The 27,960-nt window shown below is 41.0% G+C and overlaps 1 protein-coding gene and 1 long non-coding RNA gene across 2 annotated transcripts in view; one reads left to right on the top strand and one right to left on the bottom strand.

The window, feature by feature from the left end:
- INPP5B (inositol polyphosphate-5-phosphatase B) overlaps positions 1–27,960 on the bottom strand; it is a 72,215-nt gene that overhangs the window by 10,576 nt on the left and 33,679 nt on the right. The window contains 9 exon segments of the mRNA XM_027864498.1: positions 455–590; positions 2,273–2,382; positions 3,988–4,099; positions 5,647–5,834; positions 8,875–8,991; positions 14,516–14,630; positions 15,145–15,246; positions 24,067–24,237; positions 24,870–24,966. Coding sequence (XP_027720299.1) covers positions 455–590; positions 2,273–2,382; positions 3,988–4,099; positions 5,647–5,834; positions 8,875–8,991; positions 14,516–14,630; positions 15,145–15,246; positions 24,067–24,237; positions 24,870–24,966 — 1,148 coding nt within the window.
- On the top strand, positions 2,398–16,174 carry LOC114044812. Its single transcript, XR_003569301.1, has 3 exons — positions 2,398–3,945; positions 8,060–8,306; positions 15,600–16,174. It is a non-coding gene; the product is annotated as an uncharacterized LOC114044812 (long non-coding RNA).

Raw genomic sequence — 27,960 nt, 5'->3', positions numbered from 1 at the left:
GGGAAGCAGCTTCTCCTATTTCAGTACAGAGAGGTTCACAGCATGGGAATCAGGCAAATTTACATACAACAGAGGATGAGAACAGTGATTTTCTCTTAAAAAAAAAAAGAAGAAGAAGAAGAAGACGACTCAGGCATTGAAAATTCACTAGCAAAGATTCCAAGGAGAAGAATAATTAATAGGTTCCTCGAGAGGCAATGCTTGTGATTGTCAACCATTCCCCTCTTGTCAAAGGCCTTGATAACAGCAAAGACTTGGCTGGCAGCTCTGCCAACATGCAGGTCCAGCATAAAAGGTTGATTGGTGTCTGGCACCACGGGGCTTCTGCTGCTGACAGGCTGTGACCAGATACTTCCCGGAGGCTTTCATTGAAAGAGACAGAAGCAACATGACTAGAAATGAATTAAACCTGAAAGACGGAAAATGCCTCCGCTAAAAATGATTTGTCGCTTACCCCAATGTCAAACACTGCGCTAACTGGCTTGTGGTCACTTGTCTTTAGAGCCATGTGGTTTTGGTAACTCAGCTGAGTAATGTTCTTCCCCTTCCACAGAACCCTGTCACACCAGGCAGGGGCTCGGCACTTTTCACTGCGACAAAAAGAAATACACTGAGATGTCTGTTTCAGAGACAGCCCTGAGTGCTTACCCCCTTGTCTTGTCTACTGCCTGACTGGAGTAGAGCCCAGCTTAGTGATGTATGTGGTCATGTGGATCATCTCTATAGTGGTGCCTTAATAACAATTCAGTAGTAATAATACAGATTACTTCTCCTGACAGTGGTTCAGTTTACATTGATTCTAACTGCAGGGATTTGCCCAGGGAGGAGAAAGAACAGTTTATGTTCTTGGTTTAAGCACATAGCCTGCAAAACTCCCAAACTATGAAACACCTTTTGGTCTTGTATAAATATCTTTCTAATTCTCTCCTTCATGGTTCACTGATTATTAGAAAAAGAGTCTAAATTAAACATCGAGTTCTGAGGGAATAAAGGACAGTTCCCATGATTCTTATGGGGAGTATCCAAGTCCCAACTGATGGCTAGGATTTATCCTATCACCCTGGAGCAGCAATTCTCAAATTTTTTTGGTCTCAAGATACCTTTCCACTCCTAAAAATTATTGAGGATCTTCCCCAACCAAGAACTTTTGTCTATGTAGGTAATATCAATTGATAAAACATCTTCGTGTTATGAAAATAGCTTTGACCTCATGGACTTCTTCAAAGGGCCTCAGGGACCCTCCAAGAATCCTCACTCCACTACTTGAGAACCACTGCCCTAGAGAAATGCCAAAACAAATGGACGGCAAACTCACTATTGGGAGCTACTGGAGATCAAAAGACAAAATACTAAAATCAAGCTAAGAACTGTGGAGGAAAATTCCATACTCTGCAATTTAGGTACACACCTGCTGGAAATAATTTTTATTAGGTTAAATTAATTCTAAACATTTCTGCTTAGAGAGAGGACCAAAGGTGAGCTGAGCTTCCCTCTGGCTTTGAAAATCTCTTTCTCCCAAGCCATTTTGGAGTTACTATTTATAGAATTCCTACACAATAGCAAAGTTCCACAATAAGACAGAAGGTGTTTAAAGAGCTCAAGTTAAAGGTCAGTTAACATTTTCTTTCATCAAACAGAGCAATGATCCCTTAACTTTCTGTATATCATTGGAGAATCATTTTCCTAAAGCCATGCAATCCTTCTTTCACCATTCCTTTCGAGAATTCCCCTTTCCAGGTGGTCAAAGATGAACTTAAGAAATACTCCCATTAACTGAAGTAATCAAAGACTTTCTTTTCCTAGGTTGATCACTACATTCATCTGGTCAAGGCATGGGGAAAGAGGGTCTAACTCTTCAGTGGAACGATCAAAGACCCCTAGACCTTGTCAGTTACTGCCTTAATTCTATCAAAAGGGAAAATAAGAGTTTCTCCTTAAACTGTTAACTCAATTTTGTCAAAGAAAGTGGTTAGGTCATTGGTAAAGGGTGAAAAAGACTCAGTGCAAGGTATTGCTTCAAAATTGTTTAAGACAAATAAAAATTTCTTATCCAGGTGAGACCAAGGACTTTGAAATATTATCCTAATAGTATTTTGTAATCTGTAGTATTTATGTATGTAGCCTAATGGGGGTCTCAGTATGCTTCCACGAGACAGAGAACCAAGGAAAAGAAAACAAATGCCAAGACCAGTGGCATCACAGGAGCTCAGTGAGAGGATAAAGAAGGCTAGGGTCCGTATGCCTCCCACTTGTTCAATCACCTGCAACCTACCTGGTATCCCACTCATCGGAGCCAGTGTCATACTTGTAGGTAGGCTGGAAAGACAGCTCCCCCTCTGTGAAGCCTTGGAAGACGGCTTTTGCAGCCACTTGAATTTTCAGCTGTTGGAAGGGAGGAAAGCAAACCCTAGTATTAACTTATGAAATTTCCTATTAAAGGAGAATGGATAGCCATAATTTGTGGTCAACTCCAACCACTGAGAACAGGAGCTTGTTGGCTATTCTTCTATCAACATAGTTAAGAAAATCTAACAGATTCCCAGCCTTAACACTTGCAGAGTATGGAGCCATCAGAAAGCTTATTTGCCAGTCTACCTTTTTAAGTTCCATTCCACAAAAGAAGTGAATAGCTAGGTCCAAGGAATCCTGTGTGAATAGCTCATGAACAACTAAACTGCTCACCCCCTCCTCATGGCATCTACTCAGCATAGTTTGCCCATCAGCAGCCATGAGTGCCGGGTCTCTGTCAACTACTTTCAGAACCCATTCCTAGCAAAAGGTGAAACCTGGAGGCATTTTTGGATTAGTCCCTGGAATCCCACACCTGACACTATTGGGAATGCCACAGAAAAGCCTTAATAACTCTTGCAGCTGGGACTGGGTCCTAGATAGCATAACCTGCCAGGTCACCTGAATTTTCATTTCCCAAAATGGACTGAGGAGGGAACAAGACAAAGAAATAACAAGGCAGGATGCTTCTTGAATCACAGTAGCCAAGATCTTACAAGCCATCTAAAAAGAGTAGCACAAGGCACAAGATGTGTGCTATTGCTTCTGGAAAGACCACTAAAATAGGCCAATGAATAAAGATGAGACAAGACATGAAAATGAGACTTTGATGCATGAAACGAAGCTATTAAGAAACTAAAAGATGGGCAGCAAGTGAAAAGAATGGCTTCGTGTTAGAAACGAGGATTGGAGAAAAACAAGAGAATTTACCAGTGAAGAAAGTTAGAAGCAAAATGGGCCTATTGAAGGTGACTCTTTAATGATTACAACACCAGAGTTGGTTGTTTTGTTCTAAGTCGCTTTCTTCATGTTGCAAAATAGGAATAGAAAGATTTGAACAGATATTGGAATAATAAAGTTCTGAGGAAAAAGGGGAACATTAAAGATTCTGAGACTAATAGAGAAAAAAGGGATCTTTTTTTTTCCAAAACAGAATTTGGTGATCATGTAACCAATTCATGAAAACATTCAAATGTATGAACCTCAGAAAGGCAGAAAAATGCACAAAGGACTGATGCTCCTGCAAAGGATTTTTAAGTTAAAAGGGGATGGAAATTGACAAATGACATGAGAGGATCATGGAGGAAGTAGAGAAAGCTTTCTCAGCAATGGCAGTTCTCAGAAAAGAATGACACCACCTAGTATGGGGAAGAGGAAGCGAGGAAGCAGCTTGCTCAAGAAATCAATGTGAATCACCGAGTGAGCCTCTTCCCTCCTAAGAAAGTCTCAGCTCCCAATGAAGTAATGAGAGAAGAGGCAAAGAAAACCCAAGAATCTGGGGAAGAGCTGAGAAATACTTGACAAGAGAGAGATAGAGTAGATGGGGAAAAGTCTCCCCATGTGCCAGACTGGTGAGTCCCAACGTCGGAGGCCCAGCGTTTCTCCTCGGAGGTTCTCGAGAGTCCGAGGGCATCACCGCTCGTGTTACGGCCGGAGGTGAGTGGGCCGCCTGCCCAGCCTACTGGTGGCTCTCTGTACCTGATCGTATGTGTACAGGGTTTGAAATGCCTTCTCCTCGATGAGTTTTTTCACTGTTTCGACATCCAGCTCTTCTATCCTGTAGTTGAGGTCCCCCAGCCATAGGATCACACTGTGAGGACAGAGGACAAGGGCAACAGGATTTTTAGGCAGGACTGTAACCTGTCCCAATTGGGGCTCTCCTCAGAAGGCCCTAGATGAGCAAGATGTGGGGAAGCTGGTTGGGAAAGTGATTCAGCTAGCCATAAAATGTCTTTGCCGTGTGTCTACACCTCTTGCTCAGCCATTCCAGTTCTGAGTTCAGAATGAAAAAGCCTCCCTCCTCTTTTCCCCCTACCCCCACAGGGGGAGTTATTTACCCAAGTCTAAGGAATAAGATCATGCACCTCATCCCCAGGAAAGAGGCCAAAAAGATCCTTTCAATAAGGGCTTGTGCAAATCTCCAGGGGATACCAAATAGCAGCAGCCCCTTGCCCCCACATATTCTGGTTCACTGAAGGTGCTGAAAGACTTGGTTTCCAGGGCTCGGCTCCCAGAAAACATTGCCCATTTGGCACTCCTCCGTGGAGAGTGTTAATGTTTAATGACAAATATCATTTGGGTATGAAGGAGACAGAAAACTCCAGATGATGCCACACACCCTGTAAACACCCTGACTGCTCTGGGAGAAGCCAACTACCACTTCGCTAGGCAGTTTAGCACAGCAGCACGCGCACATACATACACACACACACACACACACACACAGAGCACAAATTAGATCAAAGCATCCACAAGGTACAAAGCAGCCAAACTGACATTAGCTGCATCTTCAAATCTGGGACTCTGACTTTCCAACAGGAAGGAAGAGCATGGCTGGTAAGACACACTCCTGGCCAGGTTCCCTAGAGAATGAAAGCCAGCCTGTCAGTTTCCAGAAGCCCTACCCCCCCACCACACACACACCCACACCCACACACACACCCACACCCACACACACACACACACACACACACCCACACACACACACACACACACACGAAGGTTCGGGGCTCTGTGCACCCCCTGGTGGACACCCCCATGGTCGCACCAGCCTGCCTCTTTCCAAGAACAAATCATATAAGTTTCACACATCCGCCAAAAGTCTACATGGCTAGTGGGATTTTGTCATTTAATAAAAAGCATCTAAAAAAGAAAACAGATCAAAAAAAAAAAAGGAAAGTGAACTGGAGGGAAAGGATAAGAAGCATAGGGAAGTTCTTAACACAGAATAATCTAAGCAGCTGAAGCTGAGCTACAAGATAAATAGAACCAAAGCAAACGCTCTCAATGATCAATACTGATGGGGAGGAAGAGGGACACAGGTAATTCAAAACAACAAATGCTTTTAAAACTGGGTTTGGGATCTACCATATGATTTGCTTTGGGGTAGCCAATTGATATAAGTCTGTATTTCCTAAGGACACATCAAATAATGAAGAGTTAGAGATGCCCCAAGTTGACTAGACAGTGAGGAGAGATAAGTCCAGGATTGACAGTTTGCAACAGAAGCTTTGTACGTGAATATGTGTGAGCTGGCTATGCCACTGCAGGAGTCAGCACCCCACCCCCTTTTCCAGAAGACCAGAACTGAATATGGACATCAGTGGTTCAGTAGATGGGGCAAAATTAGCCACTCACTCATGTTTGCCGATGGTGAGAGGCGGAAGATTTGGATCAACCTGACTGAATTGCATTCGGGAACAGATGTCTTTGTAATCCTGGTTCCTCCTCTCATACTCCTCAGTGTGGGCTGCCAGATGGGAATTCACAATACAGATGCTTGTATTATGAAATCGGAACCGGATTGCCACTCCTCCTTTATTACCCTATAAAAGAGACCAAAAAATATTATATAAATCACAGCTGATTGTATCAGTATTAGAAATATTGCACCTTTGAATATTGTTTTATGCTTTTCAAAAAGTTTTCATAGGTATTATCTGATTTGATCATCAAAATAATTCCATTACAAGTTGCTGTTCAGTCGTTTTAATCATGTCTGACTCTTTGTGAGACTATTTGGGGTTTTCTTGGCAAAGATACTGAGTGGTTTGCCATTTTTTCTCCAGCTCATTTTACAGATGAGGAAACTGAGGCAAACAGGGTTAAATGACTTTCCCAGGATCACACAGCTAGTAAGTGTCTGAGGCCGCATTTGAACTCAGGAAGATGAGTCTTCCTGACTCCAGGTCCAGCTCTCTATCTACTGTGCCAACTTGCTGCTCCTAATACAGGTAGGGCAGGTATTATTATCCATATTTTACAGAAGAAGATCTTTAGATACCTGGAAGGAGGCTGACTTGATCAAGTGCACACAGCCACCAACCAGAAAGAACTAGAACTGAAACTCTAATCTCTAACGCTGCCTTTCTTCACTGGCGTTTTTCACCTGGGGACTGTGAAATTAACATCCGATAACTATATTTTGATACATCTGGTTTCCTTTGTAATTCCATGTGTTTTATTTTATGATTTAAAAACACAATTCTGAGAAAGAGGTCAAAATCTTCGCCAGACAGCCAACAGGGCCATGACACAAAAAAAGTTTAAAATTCCCTGCGTCCCAGAACGCTGGCATGGAATGTTCTCCCTCCTCACCTCTGGGTTTTAGAATCCCTGATTTCCCTTAAGTCTTTGCTCAAGTGCTATCTTCTGTAGGAGGCTTTTTCTAGTCCTCTAAACCTCTAACTCCTTGACAGTCAAGTTAACTTGTTTCTACTTTGTACATAGATAACACTTCCACATTGTATCCCCTGTGAGAATGGAAGTTCCTTGAGGACAAAAGCTTTTCTGCTTTTGCATTTGCATCCCTATCACATAGCACAGCACCTGGAAATATTAGATGCTTAATAAATGCTTGCTGATTGATTGATTACAAATAAGTTTCAGTGGGGATAAATAAAAAGCCCCACTTTTAATTCAAAAAGCCTGAGGGTTTTAAGTGGACTATAAACCCAACATGAATAAGCAGAATGATGTGTCAGGCAAGAATGTATAGGAAGTATAGGGTTTAACTTAATGCTGCTTTGGCTAGACCACATCAGGAGTACTCTGGACATGACTCTGTATAATGAATATTTAGAAGTAAGTAGGTCCAGAAGAGGGTGATGAGCAGATTCAGAAATGTGCTTCAATTGGTGGGAAAACCTAGGGAGGTTAGTTTGAAGGACAGCAGCTAAGTGGTGAAGTGAGTGAATAGAGTGCAGGGTCTGGAGTTAGAATGACCTGAGTTCAAATCCAACCTCAGATACTTACTAGCTGTGTGACCCTGGGCAAGTCATTTAACCCTGTCTGCCTCAGTTTCTTCATCTATAAAATGAGTTGGAGAAGGAAATGGCAAACCATTTCAGTATCTTTGTCAAGAAAACCCTAAATGGGATCATAAAGAGTCAGACACAACTGAAAAGACTGAACATGTCTGAAGAAGAAAAGATATGACCAGTCTTGTTTGCTTGGCGCCACATGGCAGAACAAATAAAAATAAGAAGAAATTACAGGAGGGTAAATTTCAATTCACAGTAAAGGAAAAAATTCCCAACAATTCTAGCTGTTAAAAAATAGAATTGCGGGGCAGCTAGGTGGCGCAGTGGATAAAGCACCGGCCCTGGATTCAGGAGGACCTGAGTTCAAATCCGACCTCAGACACATAACACTTACTAGCTGTGTGACCCTGGGCAAGTCACTTAACCCCATTGCCTAGCCAAAAACAAAACAAAACAAAAAAAAAATAGAATTGACTGCCTCAGATAGGAATGAGAGTTCCTATGACACCACTGGTCAAATGCTCCTCCTGAATACTCTAGGCTTTTGGGACACTGCTCTCCTGTAGCTCTCTTTCCACCTGTCTGACCCATCTGCTTCTTCTCAGGCTGGTGGTGGTACAGTGGAAAGAAGGCTGGACCTGAAGTCAGGTCAGTCAATCAACAAGCACTGAAGGCAGAGGCTTAATTAATGACTAATTATCAGGCACCTTTTAGGCAGAATTCACGTTTCAATTTAGACTGAACTGTAAGGTCCCTTATAATTCTGCAACTTTGTTTCTAAACCGCAGGTTCTCTATTTGAGGCAATGTGGGATAACTGATGGAGGGCTAGCCTTGGAGTTAAAAAGACCTGGTTCCAGTCTGGCCTCTGAAATACACTGGCTGAAACAGTGTACAAGGCATTCCCCCTCACAGTACTTCAGACAGTCCTTCTACATACACTGTAAGACTGCTGATCTACAACTGGGAAGGAAGTTTCAAACATTAAGATCACAAGTTCAATCTGAAAAGGGGAGGAAAAATGTTCTCCTTAAAGGTCAGTGGAAATCCCCTTCAATAAACAAGCCTCCTTTCCCCACTTTTTGTTCTCATGTCTTCAGTGCAATGTTCACAACACTCTTGATGAGCTAAAAGACAACAATCAGCTGAGGTGGGGGAAAAAGATAAAGGTAGATCGAAGCTTATATTATCATGAAAGGGACTGAATATTCGAGGGGCAGCTAGGTGGCACAGTGGATAGAGCACTGACCCCGAAGTCAAGAGGACCTGAATTCAAATCCGGCCTCAGACCAAACACTTGACATGTACCAGCTGTGTGACCTTGGGCAAGTCACTTAACCCCAACTGCATCACAAATTTAAAAAAAAAGAATATTCAGCAGGTTTAGGGAGCTGAGGGGCACACAGAGTCTGAGGTGCATCAAAACACTGCAGTGAATCATGGTGACCTTTAACCTTACTGGCGGGCACAATTCACTCTGTGTTTTAAGACATACACGGCACCATAAGCCACATTAGGAAAACACCTTGGCTTGGATTAAGACCTCTGTGAATCACTGCCCAGGGAAAGGGTCAGACCCTTGCCCTTCTGTACCATGGACTCACCATCCTGCCCATGATTCCTGTCCCCACTGTCTCAGCTTCAACTTCTGAGATGTGCACCGCGTGCTCTTGCTTGACATAAAGGAGCAGCATGATCCCAACCAGTCGGATAAGCTTCACCTGAAAGACAAGGTCACAGCTGTGAAGTTTTTCTTTGTTAGGATGGTGGTGCTCCTAGGCCTCATGACAGCATGGTAGTGACACTGATCTTGATACTACTCCAATGAGCCAAAGTTCTGGCACTCCCACCCAGCTGAAACTGTTTCACTCCCGTATGGGACCAGTGCCTGATTGGTCTAAGTCCAAGGACCATTGGCACTGGAGAGCCTTGGCACAGCAAGGTGAGTTACCAGGTGACGAATTTTGGTCACAGCAGCCCCTTTACATGCATTATTAAATACTCCACCCCTCGCTATTATGAATATTCCAAACCTTTTCATCTCTCCTCAGATCTCCTGGAGCAACCCTGATTCCCCACCCTTAGCTGAAGAAGGTTCATATTTCGCTGAAAAATTAAGGCCATTTGTTAACAGCTCCCTCTCCTCTTCATCTCACAGATCTCAGAAGTCTTCCTCACTCTCTCTTCATCAGCCCTTTCTGTCATGAAGTGGCCCCTTCTCCTTAGCAAGGCTCATCCCTCTACATACATCCCACCCACCCCACCACTTGTCCAAAAGACTGCCCTTTCTATCATCTCCACTCTCACTCCAGGCAGCTGGTGGTACAATGAAAAAAGCATTGTACCTAGAGTCAGGAAGATCTGAGTTCAAATTCAACCTCAGAAACTGAGCAATTGAGTCCTGAGGAAGTCAATTAACCTCTGCCTGCCTCAGTTTCTTCATATGTAAAATAGAGATTACAATAGCTCCTACCTCCCACGGTTATTATAAGGATAAAATGAGATATTTGTAAAGCTCTTTGCAAACCTTAAAGAGCTACATAAATGTTAGCCATCATCATCATCATTATTTTTCCCTACCTCCTGATGCTTTCCCTGCTGCCTACAAACACCAGCCTCAAAAAAACTTTCACTTGATCCTACCATAGCTGATAACTGTCATCCTCTATCTTTAATCTCTTTCTCAGCTAAATACTTGGGAAAAGCTGTCTACAACTGCTGCCTCCCCTTCCATTCCTCTGACTCAATTCTTTGTTGTTGTTCAGTCATTTTTCAGTTGTGTCCAATTCTTCATGACCCCATTTGGGGTTTTCTTGGAAAAGATATTGGAATAGTTTGCCACTTCCTTCTCCAGCTCATTTTACAGATGAGGAAACTGAGGCAAACAGGGTTAAGTGACTTGCCCAGGGTCACACAGCTAGTAATTATCTGAGGTTGGATTTGAACTCAAGGAAGATGAATCTAACTCTAGGCTGAACTCTCTGTGTACTATGGCGCCACCTAGCAGCCCATTCTAAAGCCTCCCTAATCTGGCTTCTGACCCTATCCTTCAAACGAAAATTGCTCTCTCTGTGGTCACCAATGATGTCTAAATTGGTAAATATGATGGTGTTTTCTTAGTCCTCATCCTTCCTGACCTCCCTCTATAGCTTATGATACCACTAGTCATATGCTCTTCCTGGCTACTCTAGGCTTTTGGGACACTGCTCTCTCATAGCTCTCTTCCCACCTGTCTGACCCATCTGCTTCTTCTCAGGCTGGTGGTGGTACAGTAGAAAGAAGGCTGGACCTGGAGTCAGGTCAGTCAGTCAATCAACAAGCATTGATTAAGTGCCTCCTATGTGCCAGGCACTGTGCTGAGCACTAAGGACACAGAGATGCAAAGCAGTCCCTGCTCTCAAGGAGTCCCAGTCTAATAGGGGAAGGTAGAACAACATGCAAACAACTATATATAAACAAAATATATACAAAGTAAATTGGGGATAATCAAGAGAAGAAAGGGACTAGAATCGAGAGGATTCAGGAAGCGCTTCTTACAGAAGGTGGGATTTTATTTTTATTTTTATTTATTTATTTATTTAGGTAGTTGGGGTTAAGTGACTTGCCCAGGTTCACACAGCTAGTAAGTGTCAAGGGTTTGGTCTGAGGCCGGATTTGAACTCAGGTTCTCCTGACCCCAAGGCTGGTGCTCTATCTACTGCGCCACCTAGCTGCCCCAGAAGGTGGGATTTTAGCTGAAGTTTAAAAGGAAGCCAAGAGCAGCAGGGTGGTACAATGGACAGAGCAACAGGCTTGGAGTCAGGAGGACCTGAGTTCAAATCTGACCTCAGACATTTACTAGCTGGTGATCCTGGGCAGGTGACCTAAGCCTGATTGCCTGAAAAAGAAAATAAAAAGAAAGAAAGAAAGCCAGGAGATATGAATGAATGGGAAGGAATTCCAGGATTTTGAGACAGCCACTGAAAATGTCCAGAGTCAGGAGATCCGAATGTGTTGTGCAAGAAACAGCAAGGAAGCCAATGTCACTGACATTGGGGTAAAGTACAAGACTAGAAATGTAGGAAGGAACCAGGTTATGAAGGGCTTTGAGGTGTTTGCATATGATCCTGGAGGTGACAAAGAACCACTAAAGTTTACTGAGTTGGAGTTGATGGGGAAGAGTGTTTGACACGGTCAGACCTTTGCTTTAGGAAGATCAACTTGACAGGTGAGTGGAGAATAAACTGGGGCAGAGGGAGATCAATCAGAAGGCAACTGCAGTCATCCCAGTGTGAGGTGATCAGGGCCTGCACTGGGGTGGTGGCAGTGTCAGAGGAGAGAAGGAGGCACATTGGAGAGATGTTACAGAGGGAGAATTGACAGGAATTGGCAACTGACTAGGTAGGGAAGGTAAGAGATAGTGAGCCATTGAGGATAAAGCTCAGGTACTAGGAAGATGGCAGTCTCCTCCACAGCAATAGGGAAGTCAGGAAGAGGGGAGGGTTTGGGGAGGAAAGAGAATGAGTTCAGTTTTGAATATGTTGAATTTAAGACATCTATAGGCATCCATCTGGAGATGTCCAGTGGACAACTGGAGTTGCAAATCTGGAGGTCAGGAGAGAGGTTAAGGCTAGATAAGTGGATTTGAGAATCATCAGCATAGATAGAATAATTGAAGCCACGGGAGATGATGAGATTGCCAAGTGAAATATTATAGGGGAGAAGAAAAAAGGGCCCAGGGCAAAGCCTAGGGGGACACCCATGGTTATGAAGACTGACCAGGATGAAGATCCAGCAAAGAAGACTGAGGAGGAGCAGTCCAACAGGTTGGAGGAGAACCAGGAGAGAGTAGTATCATAAAAGCCAAGAGAGAAAAGAGAGTGTCAAGGAGAAGAAGGTGATACTACAAAGAGGTCACGAAGGTTTGGAATTAAGAAAAGGTCATTAGATTTGGCAATTAAGAGATCACTGGTAACTCTGGAGAGAGCAATTTCAGTGGAATGATGAAGTCGGAAGCCATATTATAGAGTTAAGAAGAGAACAAGAGGAAAGAAACCCTCAAGGCTCCATCCTGGGCCTCATTTTCTTCTTTCTCTATACCATCACACTTGGTGATCTCATCAGTTTCCATGGGTTCAAATATCATCTCTATGCAGATGATTCCAAATCTATAAATCCAGCCCAAGTCTTCTCCTGGGCTCCAGTCTAGCGTCACCAACTGACTTTTGGACATTTTGAATTGGATATCTCATCGGCATCTCAAGCTCAACATGTCCAAATGAGAGTTCGTTATCTTTTCCCCTAAGCCTCCCTGCTTCCTAAACATTCTGTAACTGTTGAAAAGCACTGTGGTCCTCCCAATCACCCAGGAACACAAAGGTATCATGGTGGACTTCTCTCTTACACTCACTCCACATAGCCAGCAGGTTGGCAAAACTCATCATTTCTACCTTCACAGCATCTCTTGTATATGAGACTTCTCTCCACTCAGCAACCTGGAGGAGGCTCTCATCACCCCATGCTTGGACTATTGCGACTGGTCTCCCCACTCCAAGTGTCTCCCCACTGCAATCCATCCTGCACTCAGTTCCAAAGTGAATTTTCTAAAAGTGCAGGCCTAACCATAATCCTTCCCTCCTCCATAAATTTCAGTGGCTCCCTGATATCTCCAGGATCAAATATAGACGCCTCTCTATGGCTTTCAAAGCCCTTTTCAATCTGACCCTTCCTATCTTTCCAGTCTTTCTACACTTGACTTACCCTCCACATTCTTAACAATCTGACATCCTCCTTCTTAACATCCCTTCTCTTGACTCTGTGCCTTTTCAGTGGCTGACCCCCATGCCAGGAATGTTCTCCCTTCTTATCTTACCCTCATAAATTTCCCTGGCTGCCTTTAAGAATCAGCTTAAATCCTATCTTCTTCAAGAGGTCCTTTCTGGGCCCTCCTCCTGCTTTCTCCTCTTCCACTGCTAGTTCTTTGCTTATAAGATTATTGTTGTTGTTCAGTCATTTCAGTCACGTCCAACTCTCTGTGACCCCACTTGGGGTTTTCTTGGTGGAGTGGTTTGCCATTTCCTTCTCCAGCTTATTATACAGATGAGCAAACTGAGGCAAACAAGGTTAAGTGACTTGTCCAGCATCACACAGCTAGTAAGCATCTGAGGCCAGATTTGAACTCAGGTCCTCCTGACTCCAGGGCTGATATTCAATCCACTGTACCACCTAGCTGCCCTGCCATGAGATTTCCTTCTCTTTATTCTGTGTACATCTTGTCTGTCCATAGTTGTTCACACATTCTCTCAACCCTTAGGATGAGAGCTCTTTGAAGGCAAGGATTGTTTTGTTGTTTCTGGTTTTTTTTTCCGGTGAGGCAATCGGGGTTAAGTGACTTGCCCAGGGTCACACAGCTAGTACGTGTCAAGGGTCTGAGGCCAGATTTGAACTCAGGTCCTCTTGACTCCAGAGCCAGTCCTCTATCCACTGCACCACCTAGCTGCCCCATGTTTTGCCTTTCTTTGTGCTTACACTGTGCCTAGCACTTAGTAAATGCTAAGCAAATACTTGTAGATTCGGGAGCGGCTAGGTGGTGCAATAGATAGAGCACCGGCCCTAGAGTCAGGAGGACCCGAGTTCTAATCTGGCCTCATACACTTGACACTTATTAGCTATGTTACCCGAGGCAAGTCACTTAACCCCATTGCCTAGCCAAAAAAAAAAAAAAATGCTCGTAGACTGACTATGGAGGGTTTGCAGTCTGCATTTGTAAAAGAGGCATGCAAACTTATGAAATCACCTGCATATTAGATAAAAGCTAAGGGCAGGAAGAATTGACTTCCCCCAGGGTAAAGCCATCTAGTCAAAGATTTGTCCAAAATAATGTATCTGTCCTAGCTCTTGGGAGAAAGAATCATTTCTAAACAATGTAGATGACAATACATCACTTTTCTAAAAATGACAGAGGACAACCTCTACTTTGACTTGCTAATATTTCCTCTTTCCTCCCATAGTATTGAGTATGCTGAGAACCGAAACAGCTCGTGGTTCCTAGTGCTACTGGCCTACCTTGGAACCAGAACCCTGAATCTTTTCCCTCTAACAGCGTTACATATCCCTTCTGTACCAGGAACAAAAAGGAATAGGACCATTGGTCACTCAGTCAAGTTAAAGATCATGTAAAATGTAGGAAAGATGACTTATCATTTCCTGGATGCCGACACAAAACTTTAGGAGCCAAAACTCTATGGGCCCAGACCCCCATCTTACTTTTGCATATTTGGCATCTGGATGCAGACCCTCAGTTACAGCTTTAAACCACTCTTCCTCTTTTGGGGTATCATTGAAGAAAAAGGCTTCTTTACTCAGATCTAGTTCTTGGAACCTGCCAGAAATGAGATGAAACAAGTTAGACCCTAGAAAAGGATAAAACACAAGGCACGTTCCATACTTGTTTCAGATCTGTCAGCTCCATCTCCAGCTTCAGAACACATCGCCTCATTCTGCTAGTCCCTTCCACAGCACCTAGCCTGGTGCCTAATAAAGATTTGGCGGATTGCTATGGCTTTCTCTAACTCTACCTTCTCCACGATAGAATTAGTTTGTGGCATGCAAACTGTCTGACAACTAAGGAACAAAACTCTCCAAGAATAATGACTTTTGCAGTTGGTTAAAGGAAATAATAAATATTAGCATTAAAATAACAAGCGTAGTTCAATCTTAATGATACCGGAAATGTGTTACATGACAGAGAACAGCAAATAAACAGAAAAGAAACCTTTAAGGACCTAGTCACTTTAAAATTCCCTCTGTATTAGTTCCAAAGTCTTAGCTCACAGACATGCACCATAGAGTCCAAAGTAAAGATTCAGAGGGGCTTCTGCGATAAAAATACTTACCCTATGCAATATATATCTGGAGGCTGAACATCCTGGCTTAGCCAAGGCCGAAGGCATTCTTTGGGGGACTGGCCATTCACATTGTATGTTCCCACAAAGAACCTAGCATGAAAATGAATCAATTTGAAAAAATTGAGATTTGAAAGAACATATAGAGCTAACAAAGAAGATATTGTTTTACTACCTGTTCTATTTAGCTCCACTCTCTTTGGGGGGAAAATGTTTTAAAATATAAGAAATGTCATAGAGAGGTCAAATTGTGGTGCACAATGCTTAGTATTCTGTTGCTTATTATGACCCCCAAGGGAGGGTTCAAGGTTGATCACAGTAGTTACCTCTCATTCCTTTTAACATCAAGAAATTAGATTCCTAACTAAACATTTCTGACTTTCCACTAATAATCACCTTTGGATCCATTATCCCTGATTTGATCCTTGACCCAACATATCTTACAGCATCATCAAAGGAAAACAGAAGCCGTTCCACACAAAGGTCACTGAAGACAGTGAAGATGTTTCGCTTGAAGAAGACACTCTTAGGCGAGACAGAACTGTCTCGAATGCCTCAAGTATGTCCATGTTGAAGAGAGATGGGAGAGGAAAAGGCCACCCCATGAAAGACTCCAAAAGACAAATGGAAGATTTCCTATTTGATCCTCAAAAACAATTATGATTTGTATTTCCAGAACTAATAATACACTTGCGGCCCAAAAAATTTCAGTTTCTCCTTGTTCTCTACAGAATAAAGTCTAAGCAGCTTCTTAGGCTGAAATGCACAGTCCCCTCTACGACCCAGCCACCTTCTAGACTTTTTCATGTGACCGTCTCCTCACTAAGGCAGTACTCTCCATTCGCTGTAATACATTCCATGCCTTTCTATTTCTGATCCGGGATTACCGCTGTCCTTCATACTTAAGAGCATCTTCCTTCCCCCTCTTAATCAAGCCTTCAAAGGCCAGCTCTCATGACACCTTCAGTAAGAATGAAACAATAGGGAATTCAGAAATACCAGCAAATGTCTATGAGATTAATTTTAGCATACAAAGTCAAAATTATAAAATATTGAGTTAAGGAATTCAATGAATTCAATCATTTTTGTTAAAAATTGCTAGGAAACTGCTTACCAGTATGGGGAAAGATCAATTTAGGTCAATACCTCATATGATATATAATAAATCCTAACTAGATCAAAGAAGTAAGCATTAAAAGTCATTTAAAATTGTAATTAAATAAAGATTCACTCAACTGTAGAGAAAAGACAAAAATTTATCAAATGGAAGAAATTATATGAAAAACATTAATTGCATAGGTCAAGCCAGTACATTAAAAATGACATCATTACCTAAATTTATTTATTCAGGGCCATCCTAATCAAACTACTAAAGGACAGCTTTTATCAAACTAGAAAAGATAATAACAAAATTCATCCAGAGGAATAGCCAAGAATCTCATGGGAAATAACGAAAAAAAGTGAGAAGGAAAGGGGCCTACCAGATCTCAAACTATACTACAAACAATAATAATCAAAAACAATTTGATACTGGTTTAAAAGGCACCCAATCAGTGGAATAGGTTAGGTATACAACATATAGAAGTACATGAAACTACTAGTCTAGTGTCTGATAAACCCGAAGACTCCAACTACTGGAGGAAGGACTCACTATTTAACAAAAACTGGTGGGAAAACTAGGTAATGATCTAGCAAAAAATAGGTTTAGATCAACACCTCCTACCGGATAGCACAGGAAGCTCCACATGGATATAAAACATCACATCATAAAACAAATCAGAGGAACAAGGAAGAAATTACCTTTCAGATCTACGGATAAAGGAAAAATTCATGACTAAACGAGATAAAGAAGATCAAAAAAGACAAAATAAATGAACTTGATTACATGAATTTTAAAAGGTTTTATGCAAACAAATCCAATTTAGCTAAGAATGGAAAGGAAACAGTTACCTGGAAAAATAAAAATCTTTGCAGAAAGGTTCTCTGATAAGGGTCTCATTTCTAAGATGTATATAAAATTGATTCAAATTTATAAGAATAAGAGCCATTCCCCAATTAACCAAGGCTCATAGTGAAAGAATTAGAAATAAGGGGGTGCTCATGAATTAGGTAATGGATAAGTAAATACAATATGTGGATGAAATGGAATATTACTTTGCTTTAAGAAATGAAGAGAATGGTTTTCAGAGAAGACTTGTATAAACCTAGAATGAAATCAACAGAACCAGGAGAACAAATTACACCATAACATCACTAGTTTTAACAAAAAAACAAAATTTAAAAACTTAAGAACTCTAATCAACACAATGATCAACAATGATTCCAGAGGACTGGTGATGAAAAATGCTTCCTACCTCATGAAAGAGAGGTAATGGTCTAATATGAAATACATTTTTTGGATGCGAGAATTTGTTTTGCTTGACTTGTGTGTTACAATGGTTTTCTGTTACTTTATTTTGTAAATGTTTTCACTAGTGGGGAGGTAGGAGGGAGTAAACAATGCTTTGATAATTTTTTTTAAATTAAATGTTTTTTAAAAAGATATACAAAAATACATTGATTTGATTACATAAAAAAGGAATATTTTTATATGTAAAAAAACTTCCAACTAAAGAAGAAAAAGGAAACATTGGGAAAATGTGTTTTTGCTGCAAATAATGCTATTTTAAGTCTGACATATGAAATACATAATAAGGGACTGATGTAAATTTATAAGAGTAATGGCTATTCCCAGTGAATAAGCAAGTTGTCAAAGGATGTGGACAATTTTCAAAAGGCAATAAAAATTATAACCACACGAAAAACTGCTCAAACTTACAGTCAAAAAAAAGTGAACTAAAACAACTTTGAGAAAAACATAAGACTCATCAAATTGGCAAAAATAGTTAAGTCTATTAAAATTCAATGTTGATGAGGCTATTGGGAAAAAAGAATTCTATAATACTGTTGGCCAGATTAAATAAATGATACCTTTTGAAGGCCAATTTGGAAATATGTATCAAGATTTGTAAAAAACCAACTATATACTCTGTTGTTCAATTTTATTTTGAGTTTTGAATTATCTTCCTTTCTCTTCCCTTCCCCTATTTATTGAGAAGACTAGAAAACAAAACCTATTATAAATATGAATAGTCATGCAAAATATATACCCACATTAGCCATGTCCAAAAAAGAAGGAAAAAGAGAGAGAGAGAAGAGAAAATGTAAGGCCATCAGCTCTATCGGCAGATGGCTAGTATGTGTCTCACGAGTCCTTTGGAACTATAGTTCAACCATATACACTTTGTTCCAGTGATTCTTCTACTAAGACTGTCTCCTAAAGATATCACTAAGTGGGAAAAGGGATCTATCAGTACCAAAAAACATTCATGGCTCTTTAATTTGTGAGAAAAAACTCAAAACAATACATCCAGTGATTAGATGAGACAGCATGGTATAATGGGTAGTGTGTTAGAGTGAGAGTCTGCAAGCCTGACATCAAATCCTGCTTTGATTTGGAGGTTGCTTTGGGGCTTGCGTTGGCCAGTTTGGAAAATCGGCACTCAACTTATTCTTTGAGTCTCATTTCATAAGATTTTTTGTCAATCTCAACTGAAATAATACACATAAAGTACATGACAAACATTACTAGTCTATATGAATGCGATTGTGACGGTCATGGAGAATAGTGGTTGAAGTTATACCGATAAAGAAGAATGTTACTGAGCCGATAAAAATTAGGAATATAAAGAAATACAGAAAAATACACCATGTTATAAAAGCAAAGGAAGCAGAATTAGAATAACACCATAGACACTATGACTAAATAAAGGAATTGAACACCATCACCTGGGGAAGAGCTGAATAAATTGTGGAACATGAATATAATGGAATATTACTGGGCTGTAAGAAATGTATGTGGAGAAGCAAGAGGAACTGCTGCAAAGTGAGTGAACAAAACCAGGAAGGCAATATTCATAATAATTACAACAATGTAAACCGATCAATCAGTAAACATTTATTGAGCACCTACTATGTGCTTAATGGGCAGCTGGGTGGTATAGTGGATAGAGTGCCCAGCCTGAAGTCAGGAAGACTCATCTTCCAGAGTTCAAATCTCACCTCAGACACTTACTTGCTGTGTGACCTGAGCAAGTCACTTCACCCTGTTTGCCTCAGTTTCCTCATCTGCAAAATGAGACGGAGAAGGAAATAGCAAACCATTCTAGTACCTCTGCCAAGAAAACCCCAAACAGGATCATGAAGAGTCAGACACAACTGAAAATGACTGAACAGCAATAAGATGATGTGCCAGGCACAGTACTAAGCACTAGAGATACCAATAATAATAATACTAAATAAAAATTAAACTTAGCATCTGAATGGAAGGGAGATGGCTCAGCTCCCACAAACCTTCTCCAACAAAACTCTAAAATTAGCACCAGAACAAATAATGACCAAGAAATACAGTGAGAAACTACAGTGACTTTTTCTATCTCATAATTGCATGAAGGGTCAACCAGAAGCCATAGGGCAATAAGAAAGGGGGCTGCCAACATAGCCAACACCAGTGGGACCAGGAACAGGTCAGAGACACCGTAGCCTCCAACAGTCCATTCTAGAGGTAACAGGAATGAAGGATGTCCCCTCTCCCAAGAAAGACTCAGTGTGGTCAGAGATCCCCGGGACAGAGACCTCGGAATCTCCAGGGAATGCAGTAGCAGCACTCATACCAGGACACCCTAGGCTCAGGGGTTCTGAGTTCCCTAACATTCTGTCCTGAGACAACAGAAGGGGCCCTCAAGATCCTCTGCTCTAAATCTCAAAGATCAGGGAGATGAGGGGGTGATGGTGGACTGGAAGAGCTAACTCCAGAATGTTGGAACCCAGGTGACCCAGACCCGGACCAAACAGAGCCAACCATCCCACCCAAAAGAGCTCACAAGCATGTGCTGTCCTGGCACAAAGTTCCAATTCAAGAACCAAAGCTGGAGAGTTGAGTAGATCAAAGATAACATCAATCAGCATCAAAAATTATTGTAGATCTGGAGATCCCCCCAAAAGAAGGAGCAAGTAATTTCACAACAACCACAAGCGGACACTTAAAGGGGGAAAAAAATGGACTTTCCACATGAGTACCTAGAAGAATCAAAACAAGTGATTAAAAAAAACCAAATAGCTAGTATGTGTATAGTGAAGCAGTTAAGTGGTGCCATCGTGCACAGAGTGTGGGAGTGGAGTCAGGAAGACCTGAGTTCAAATTTGACCTCAGACACTTAACCGGTTGTGTGACCATGGGCAAGTCACTCCACCTGTCTGCCTCAGTTTCCTTATCTGTAAAATAGGGATAATAATAGCATCTACTTCTTAGGTTGTGAGGATCAAATGAGGAAAAAATCTGTAAAGCACTTAGCACAGTGCCTGACATCCAACAGGCACTAAAGACATGATTATTCCCTTCTCCTTCCCCCTCCCTTTAAAGTTTACAAAGAATTTTAATATGTTATTTCATTTATCCCTCACAACAGCCTTCTAAAGTAAGTGTCTCCTTTTGCCTAGGAGGGAGGTCCATATCCACAGATATGGTATATTGCATATATTTTCAGACTTTTTTTATGTACTGATTAGTTTTGCTGATTTTTTTCCTCTTCTTTTTCTTTCTTTAAAAAAAAAACCATTTTGTTATTTTAGGAAGAGGAGAGGAGAGGGAGGGAGAAAAATTTGGAACTGAAAATCTTGTAAAAATGAATGTTGAAAATTATCTTGACATATAATTGGGGAAAAAATAAAACACTATTAAAAAAGAAATATTTTGGTATACAGGATGGCTCTCTGAGAGAAGGAAGGATACTAAAGGAAAGAGGAAGCGAAATTTTGGTGATTTAAAAAAAATAAAAGGTATCAAATAAAAATTTATTAGAAAAAAAAGTAGACACAAAGAAGAGAATGTTATTCAGTCGTTTTTCAGTCGTGTCCGATTTCCTAAAATGCAAGTGTGACGCTCCCAATTACCTCCAGGATCAAACAGAAATGCTCCTGTTTGGCTTTTAGAGCCCTGCACCATCTGGTCCCTTCCCAGTCTTTCAGTCTTTTTACACCTTACTCTCCTTCACACACTTATAATCCAGCAGCCCTGGAATTTTTTTTGTGTCTGAGGCTAGATTCGAACTCAGACCCTCCTGACTCCAAGGCTAGAGCTCTATCCACTGCACCACCCAGCTGCCCCTTAAAAGAAGCAGTGTCTAATTTTTTTCTTTTTTTTTGGTGAGGCAATTGGGGTTAAGTGACTTGCCCAGTATCACGCAGCTAGTAAGTGTCAAGTGTCTGGTCTAAGGCTGGATTTGAACTCAGGTCCTCCTGATTCCAGGGCCGGTACTCTATCCACTGCACCACCTAGCTGCTCCTTAGCCCCAGTCTTCTTGCTGTTCCTTGAACACGAACCAACACTCTATCTTTGACTCTGTGCTTTTTTTAAATATTTTTTTTTATTTTTTAATTTTTTTTAGGCAATTGGGGTTAAGTGATTTGCCCAGGGTCACACGGCTAGTAAGTGTCTAAGGCCAGATTTGAATTTACGTCCCCCTAACTCCAGGGCTGGTGCTCTATCCACTGCGCCATCTAGCTGCCCCGAGATCTGTGCTTTTTAAAAAGCCGCCCCTCTATCCCTAGAAAGTTCTGCCCTTTCCCTCCCATCTCAAAGTTTTCCTGGCTTCGTTCAAGACTCACCTCCAATCCCACCTTCTACGGGAGGCACTTTCCCAATACCCTCCCATGCTACTGCCTTCCTCCCTCAGATGGCCAACCATCTACTCTCCCTAGACCTTCTATGTATCTAGTCATTGACGTGTCATCTTCCTCATTGGACCGCAGCCTCCTTCAAGAGCCATTTTTGCCTTTCTTTGTATGCCCAGTGCTGACCACAAGACCTGGCACAGGATAGTCCCTGAATAAATACTTATTGATTGATATGTGAAGGTATCTCCTTCTCTTTCTTGCAGCGGTGGACGACTACAGGTATGGAATATTGCATACAATGTCAGGCTTTTTTAATGTGTTGCTTAGCTTTGCTGAGCTGCTTTTCTTTTCTTTTCTATTTTCGTTTTTTGTTATAAGGTTTTGGTGAGAGATACACTGGAAAATGTAGGAGATAGATCAAAAGATACAAATTATATATATTTTTAAAAATTGTATCTTTCCAAAATTGCATAACTATGCAAATAAGAACTCAGAAGGAAATAGTAAACTACTTATTATTTTGTTCAAATCCATCTTTTTAAATATGCAAATAGCTCAGGGTACATGGTTTTATTACTTTTTGTTTACTTATATCCCTTGAGATTTTAAATTTAAAATTTTTAAAAATATTTTAAAAAATCAAATAATGACTGCTTTGTGAAATCTTCTCTAAATTCCCTTAATTAAAAAATTTCATTCTTTTGTGTGATCTCTTAGCACTCTGTATTCCACTTATATATTAATCACTTTCCTATTTATTCCATATTTATTGATGTAGATGTCTAATCACCTGAACTAGATTATAAGCTCTGAGGGCAAAGGCCTGAATTTCCTTGTATTAGTTGGTATGCTACAGTAGGCAATGGAGTTCAAGGTCAGACGATGCTCCTTATTACTGAAATGACCTGGAATAAGTCACTCAGCTACTCTGACCTTCATTTTCTTCATATGTAAATGAAGAGGTTGGACTGGACAATTTTTAGGGTCCCCTAAATTTCTGATGGGCAGCTAGGTGGCACAGTGGATAGAGCACTCGGTCTGGAGTCAGAAAGACTCATCTTCCTGAGTTCAAATCCTGCCTCGGACACTTACTAACTGCTGTGTGACCCTGGGCAAGTCATTTAACCCTGGTTGCCTCAGTTTCTCATCTGTAAAATGAGCTGGAGAGGGAAATGGCAAACCACTCCAGTATCTTTGCCAAGAAAACCCTAAATGGGGTCATGAAGCCAAACATGATTTAAACAACTTAACAACAACAAAAATTTATGATTCTATGACACTCAGCACAGTGCACTGAATACAAATGACACTTAGTAAAACATGTGTTGAATGAATATCAACTCAATATCAGTTAAAATAGCAATCAATAAACATTTATTAAATATCAACTATGTGTCAGGTACTGTGCTAAACATTGGGGTTACAAAAAAAGGCAAAAGGCAGTCCCTGTCTTCAAGGAGCTCACACTCTAATGGGCGAGACAACATGCAAACACATATATACAAAACAAGCTATATACAGAATAAATAGGGAATAATTAAAAGAGGAAAAGCTGTGAAATTAAAATTCTGTACTTTATCCTAGCTTGGGTTCATAGATGCATGGAAATTTAAGCTGGAAGGGACCTAAGGACTCATTTTTGTCCAATACTCTCATTTTACAGATAAAGAAAATAAGGACTGAATAAGTTATGTCCAAAATTACACACTTCCATACTGCCTTCTATCTTCCACTGGCCCGATACATTATCTGTGGACCATCTCTAGTCCTCCTGATCTTTATCTGGCCATTGGACCCAGATGGCTCCAAGGACAAAGTGAGACCGTTGCCTTTGCACAGCCCTCCTTCACTGTAATCCAATTCATTTGCAAGTCATAGCATCACCTCCCTGACGTCATGGTCCTCTTCAAGAACGAAGGACAAACAACAAAATGAATTATTGAAAAAGACATCCCAAATCTCGAGGGGGGATTAATACAACTTTCATTTTGAATTCTTTTTTCAAGGGTCCAAAGTGACCGAGATGGTTTGTAAATCAAAGGACTAAGAGAAGGAGATAAAAAGGAAAGGCTGGTTTGGTAGAAGGAACTGGTGCAAAGGAAAGTGATTCTGCAGCCTGACTGACACCTGGGACCAGGGCACAAAGGGAAGGGCTTCCATTTCAGAGCTAAGTCAGTATTTTGCTTCTGAGTGTGTTACCTGAAGTTCTGGAGATATGTGTAAGTCTCTTCCTTCTGTACCAGCTGAGATTTCACAATCGTGTCTCGGAGCCCAAACTTCTGCATCGATAAGATATGAGCTTTGTCTGAAACGGTCACAGTGGAAGACCGCACCATGTCACTGGTAATTTCAGGCTTGGATTTATTCGACCTGGAGCAACAACAAGCCAGATATTTGCATTTTGAGTCCTGCCCCAGGGGAAACATATCAACATAAAGCCTATATTTGGGGATCAGAACTATAGAGATGAAAAGGAGAGAACGCTCTTTGCAGAGCATAGCTAGCTACTTGGCCATGGCAAGTAATTCTCCTTGTGGTCAGAAGGTGGCAGAGGGGAACCTTGTTCCTTACCACAAACCCCACAAAGTCACAGGAAGGAGCCACTTCTAGAGAATGTTGTTCTATTCAATACAGAAAACAGGACGAGGGAAAATGTCTCCTTTTCCCAGGATGATAAGCTCTGGGCACCTTTCCAAATACTCGTCATTAACTCTCTAGGGCTGCAAGGGCCATGGCTACCATCACCCGGACTATGCTTTTTTCCTACTAGCTTGGAAAGCACAAGAGTAATGTAAAATTTGGGAGGGAGAGAGGGAGGGAGGGATGGAGGGAAGGAGGGAGGAGGGGAAGAATCTGAGACTGAGGCTAGACTATGGACACAGCACAGCTTCCTTGGGGTCTTTTAGTGTCCTTTATCTGTCTTGCTGAATTTCCTCCAGCTTATATCATACGCTAAAGCTCCCCACTTGAGACCTACAAAGTCCAAGTGAAAGAAATTCTACCTGGTAGTTGCAGCTTCAGGTTTCTCAAAAATCCAAGAGCTTTGCTCTCCCAGCACTCCTTTCCCATTTGCCTTCAGTTCTTCAGCGTCTGGAATACCTAAAAGGGCAAGAGGGTGAGCAAAATATCACGATGCAGATATCTACCCATACAGAGATTGTTTGTTTTTGTTCAGACCTTTCTGATTCTTTGTTGACCCCATTTGGGGTTTTCTTGGCAAAGGTACGGAGAGGTTTTCCATTTGCTTCTCCAGCTCATTTTACAGATGAGAAAACTGAGGCAAACAGGGTTAAGTGACTTGCCCAGGGTCACACAGCTAGTTAAGTGTCTGAGGCTGGATTTGAACTCAGGTAGATGAGGCTTCCTGACTCTAAACCTGGTGCTCTGTGCACTATGGAGCCACCTAGCTTCTCTATGATATATAAATCACTGATTCTCTAACTACAATTATCTACTTGTATAGATCACTGGTTCACAAATTATAATGGTATATACATTGATCCAAAATTGCATAGAAGGGTTTGGCCACTATGTGGGTGATGTTCATAGCTTATAGAAGTAGTTCAGCTCAACAAATATGAACAAAGTCTGTTATGTACCAAAGCATGAAGCTAGACACTTAAGAAGATATAAAGACAAGGCATAATTCCTAGGCCTTGTTCTCAAGTTTATTGCGGGAGGGGGAGGAGAGACAGCAGGAAGAGGGGAAAAGAGGAAACTGCAGAAAGCGGCATGCAAATTACAAAGCAAAAATAGATAAGAATGGTTTTTTTTTTAATTACTATAAGGATTCAGAAGAGAACAGATCAATGGCTGTTCGCACATTGTCTCCCCTGTTAGACTAGGAGCCCCTTGAAGGCAGGGACTGTCTTTTGCCTCTTTTTGTATCTCTAAAGCTTAGCACAGTGCCTGGCACATGGTAGATGCTTAATAAATGTTTACTGATTGATTGAGTCAGGGGGAAATATCATAGAAAAGGTAATATTAGAGATGGCTCTTGAAGGATGAATAAGATTCTGCTAAGTCTGAGTTATTGTGGGGAGATAAAGGACACGCTGTAGATAGAATGAGAACAGCAAAAGCAAAGGGAAGGAAGTATTTATTTTAACAATTCTATTCTCAGCTGCTAGTTTTACTCCCTTGCTCTCTATCAGTAGAGGCAGTATCATGGAGTGGAAAGGATTTATAGTCAAAAGACATGGATTCTAATTCTGCCTCTGTCATTTACCGTCTGACCTTGGACTGAGGCCACAACTTCCCTGAAATTTTCTCACCTGTAAAACGGAGACAATATCTGCCCCAATAAATTGGCAAGGTTGCTAACAGGGTCAAATGAAGCAGCTTATTTTTAGAAAACTGTAAAATGTCATGCAAATATAAGGGATGGTTATTTTCTCACCTCCAAGGAAAGCCCAGGGCTCCAGATCCTGCCTTCTCCCCTCAAGGAAAATCCCTGAACATTAGAGTCAGAAAAGGGACCTTGGGCATTTTCTTCTTTCCCTCTTTCTCCCACCCAAATCTTAAAATTCTGTTCTTAACACCAAATAAAATGAGTATTTCTAGCAGAAGGACAGGATTGTCCATGAAATGGAGAGTATCTTTTCTTTATGAGTACAGTATATAATAAACTCTACGTGTCATTTTCAAAACTGTCTTACTTGTCTGTGATTCCTTCTGGCCTTCTTTCTGTTTCCTTCTCATTGGGGAGAAACCCTATCCCTTGCCACCCTTACCCTCTCATCTCTCCCCAATAGAAAAAGCAAAAACAAAAGCCTCCTAACAAACATGCACAGTCAAACAAATAAACTCTCACATTGGTCATGTCTTGAACACTATTTTCTGATCCAACGTCCTTATTTCACAAAAGTCGGAGAAATGAAACTGGAATAACCTGTGACAGGGCACACTCACTCTTGTTGGCGCCTTTTGCTCTTCCAAAAATCTCTGAACACCAAAAAGTCAAATAATTCCCAATATCTATATTACACCAAGAAATATTTAGGGAAAGTTTACACTACACAAAAACGAGGAAAAAAACTTTTTTTCTATGAATAGCATCCTTGCTTCCAGAAAGGTTAATCCCTTGTCAATAGAGAACATGAAGAAGTCACAGACTCTCTTTATTCTGTTTCTTAAATTATGGTAGTATCACGGGAGGAATGAAACACCACAGAAGAATTCTAAACTGAAGAGAATGACTCAAAATACATTTTCAGTCATGTTTGCCCCATAAAATCCCTTCATCTGAAACAGATCATTAAATTCCAATGAAAATGTCTTATATGACCTATGAGTCAACAAGAAACCTTGCTATCGCCTTAGAGGGCAGAAAAAAGACAGGGAAGGGAAAACATGGCAATGAGTATTTGCAAAATTCTTCCTGCCTGATCCTCTTCTTCCATCTTCAAATGGAATTTTGTCTCCCCAAACTCACTGCCCCCCTTGAATCACAGAATGTTTATCTCGAAGTTGTCTTTTAGGACCATCAAGAGATAGAGAATATTATGAAATGCAAAATGGATAATTTTGATTACACTGAATTGAAAATTTTTTGTACAAACAAAACCAATGCAACCAAGATTAGAAGGGAAGCAGAAAGCTGGGAAACAATTTTTACAACCAATGTTTCTGATAAAGGCCTCATTTCTAAAATATATAGACAACTGGGTCAAATTTATAAGAATACAAGTCATTCCCCAATTGAAAAATGGTCAAAAAATGTGAACAGGAAGTTTTCAGATGAAGAAATTAAAGCTATCTATAGTCCTACAAAAAAATGCTCTAAATCACTATTGATTAGAGAAATGCAAATCAAAACAATTCTGAGATACCACATCACACCTATCTCATTGGCTACCATGACAAAACAGGAAAATGATAAATATTGGAGAAGATGTGGAAAAACTGGAACACTAACGTGTTGTTGGTAGAGTTGTGAACTGACCCAACCATTCTAGAGAGCAATTTGGAACTATGCCCAAAGGGCTATATAAATGTACATACCCTTTGACCCAGCAATAACACTTCTAGGTCTGTATCCCAAAGAGATCATAAAAATGAGAAAAGGACCTACATGTACAAAAATATTTATAA

The sequence above is a fragment of the Vombatus ursinus genome, unplaced genomic scaffold (assembly GCF_900497805.2).
Source record: "Vombatus ursinus unplaced genomic scaffold, bare-nosed wombat genome assembly UNPS02014775.1, whole genome shotgun sequence".
Taxonomy (NCBI): Eukaryota; Metazoa; Chordata; class Mammalia; order Diprotodontia; family Vombatidae; genus Vombatus; species Vombatus ursinus.
The sequence above is the reverse complement of the archived record's forward strand: the minus strand, read 5'-3'. Positions and strand labels throughout refer to the sequence as shown.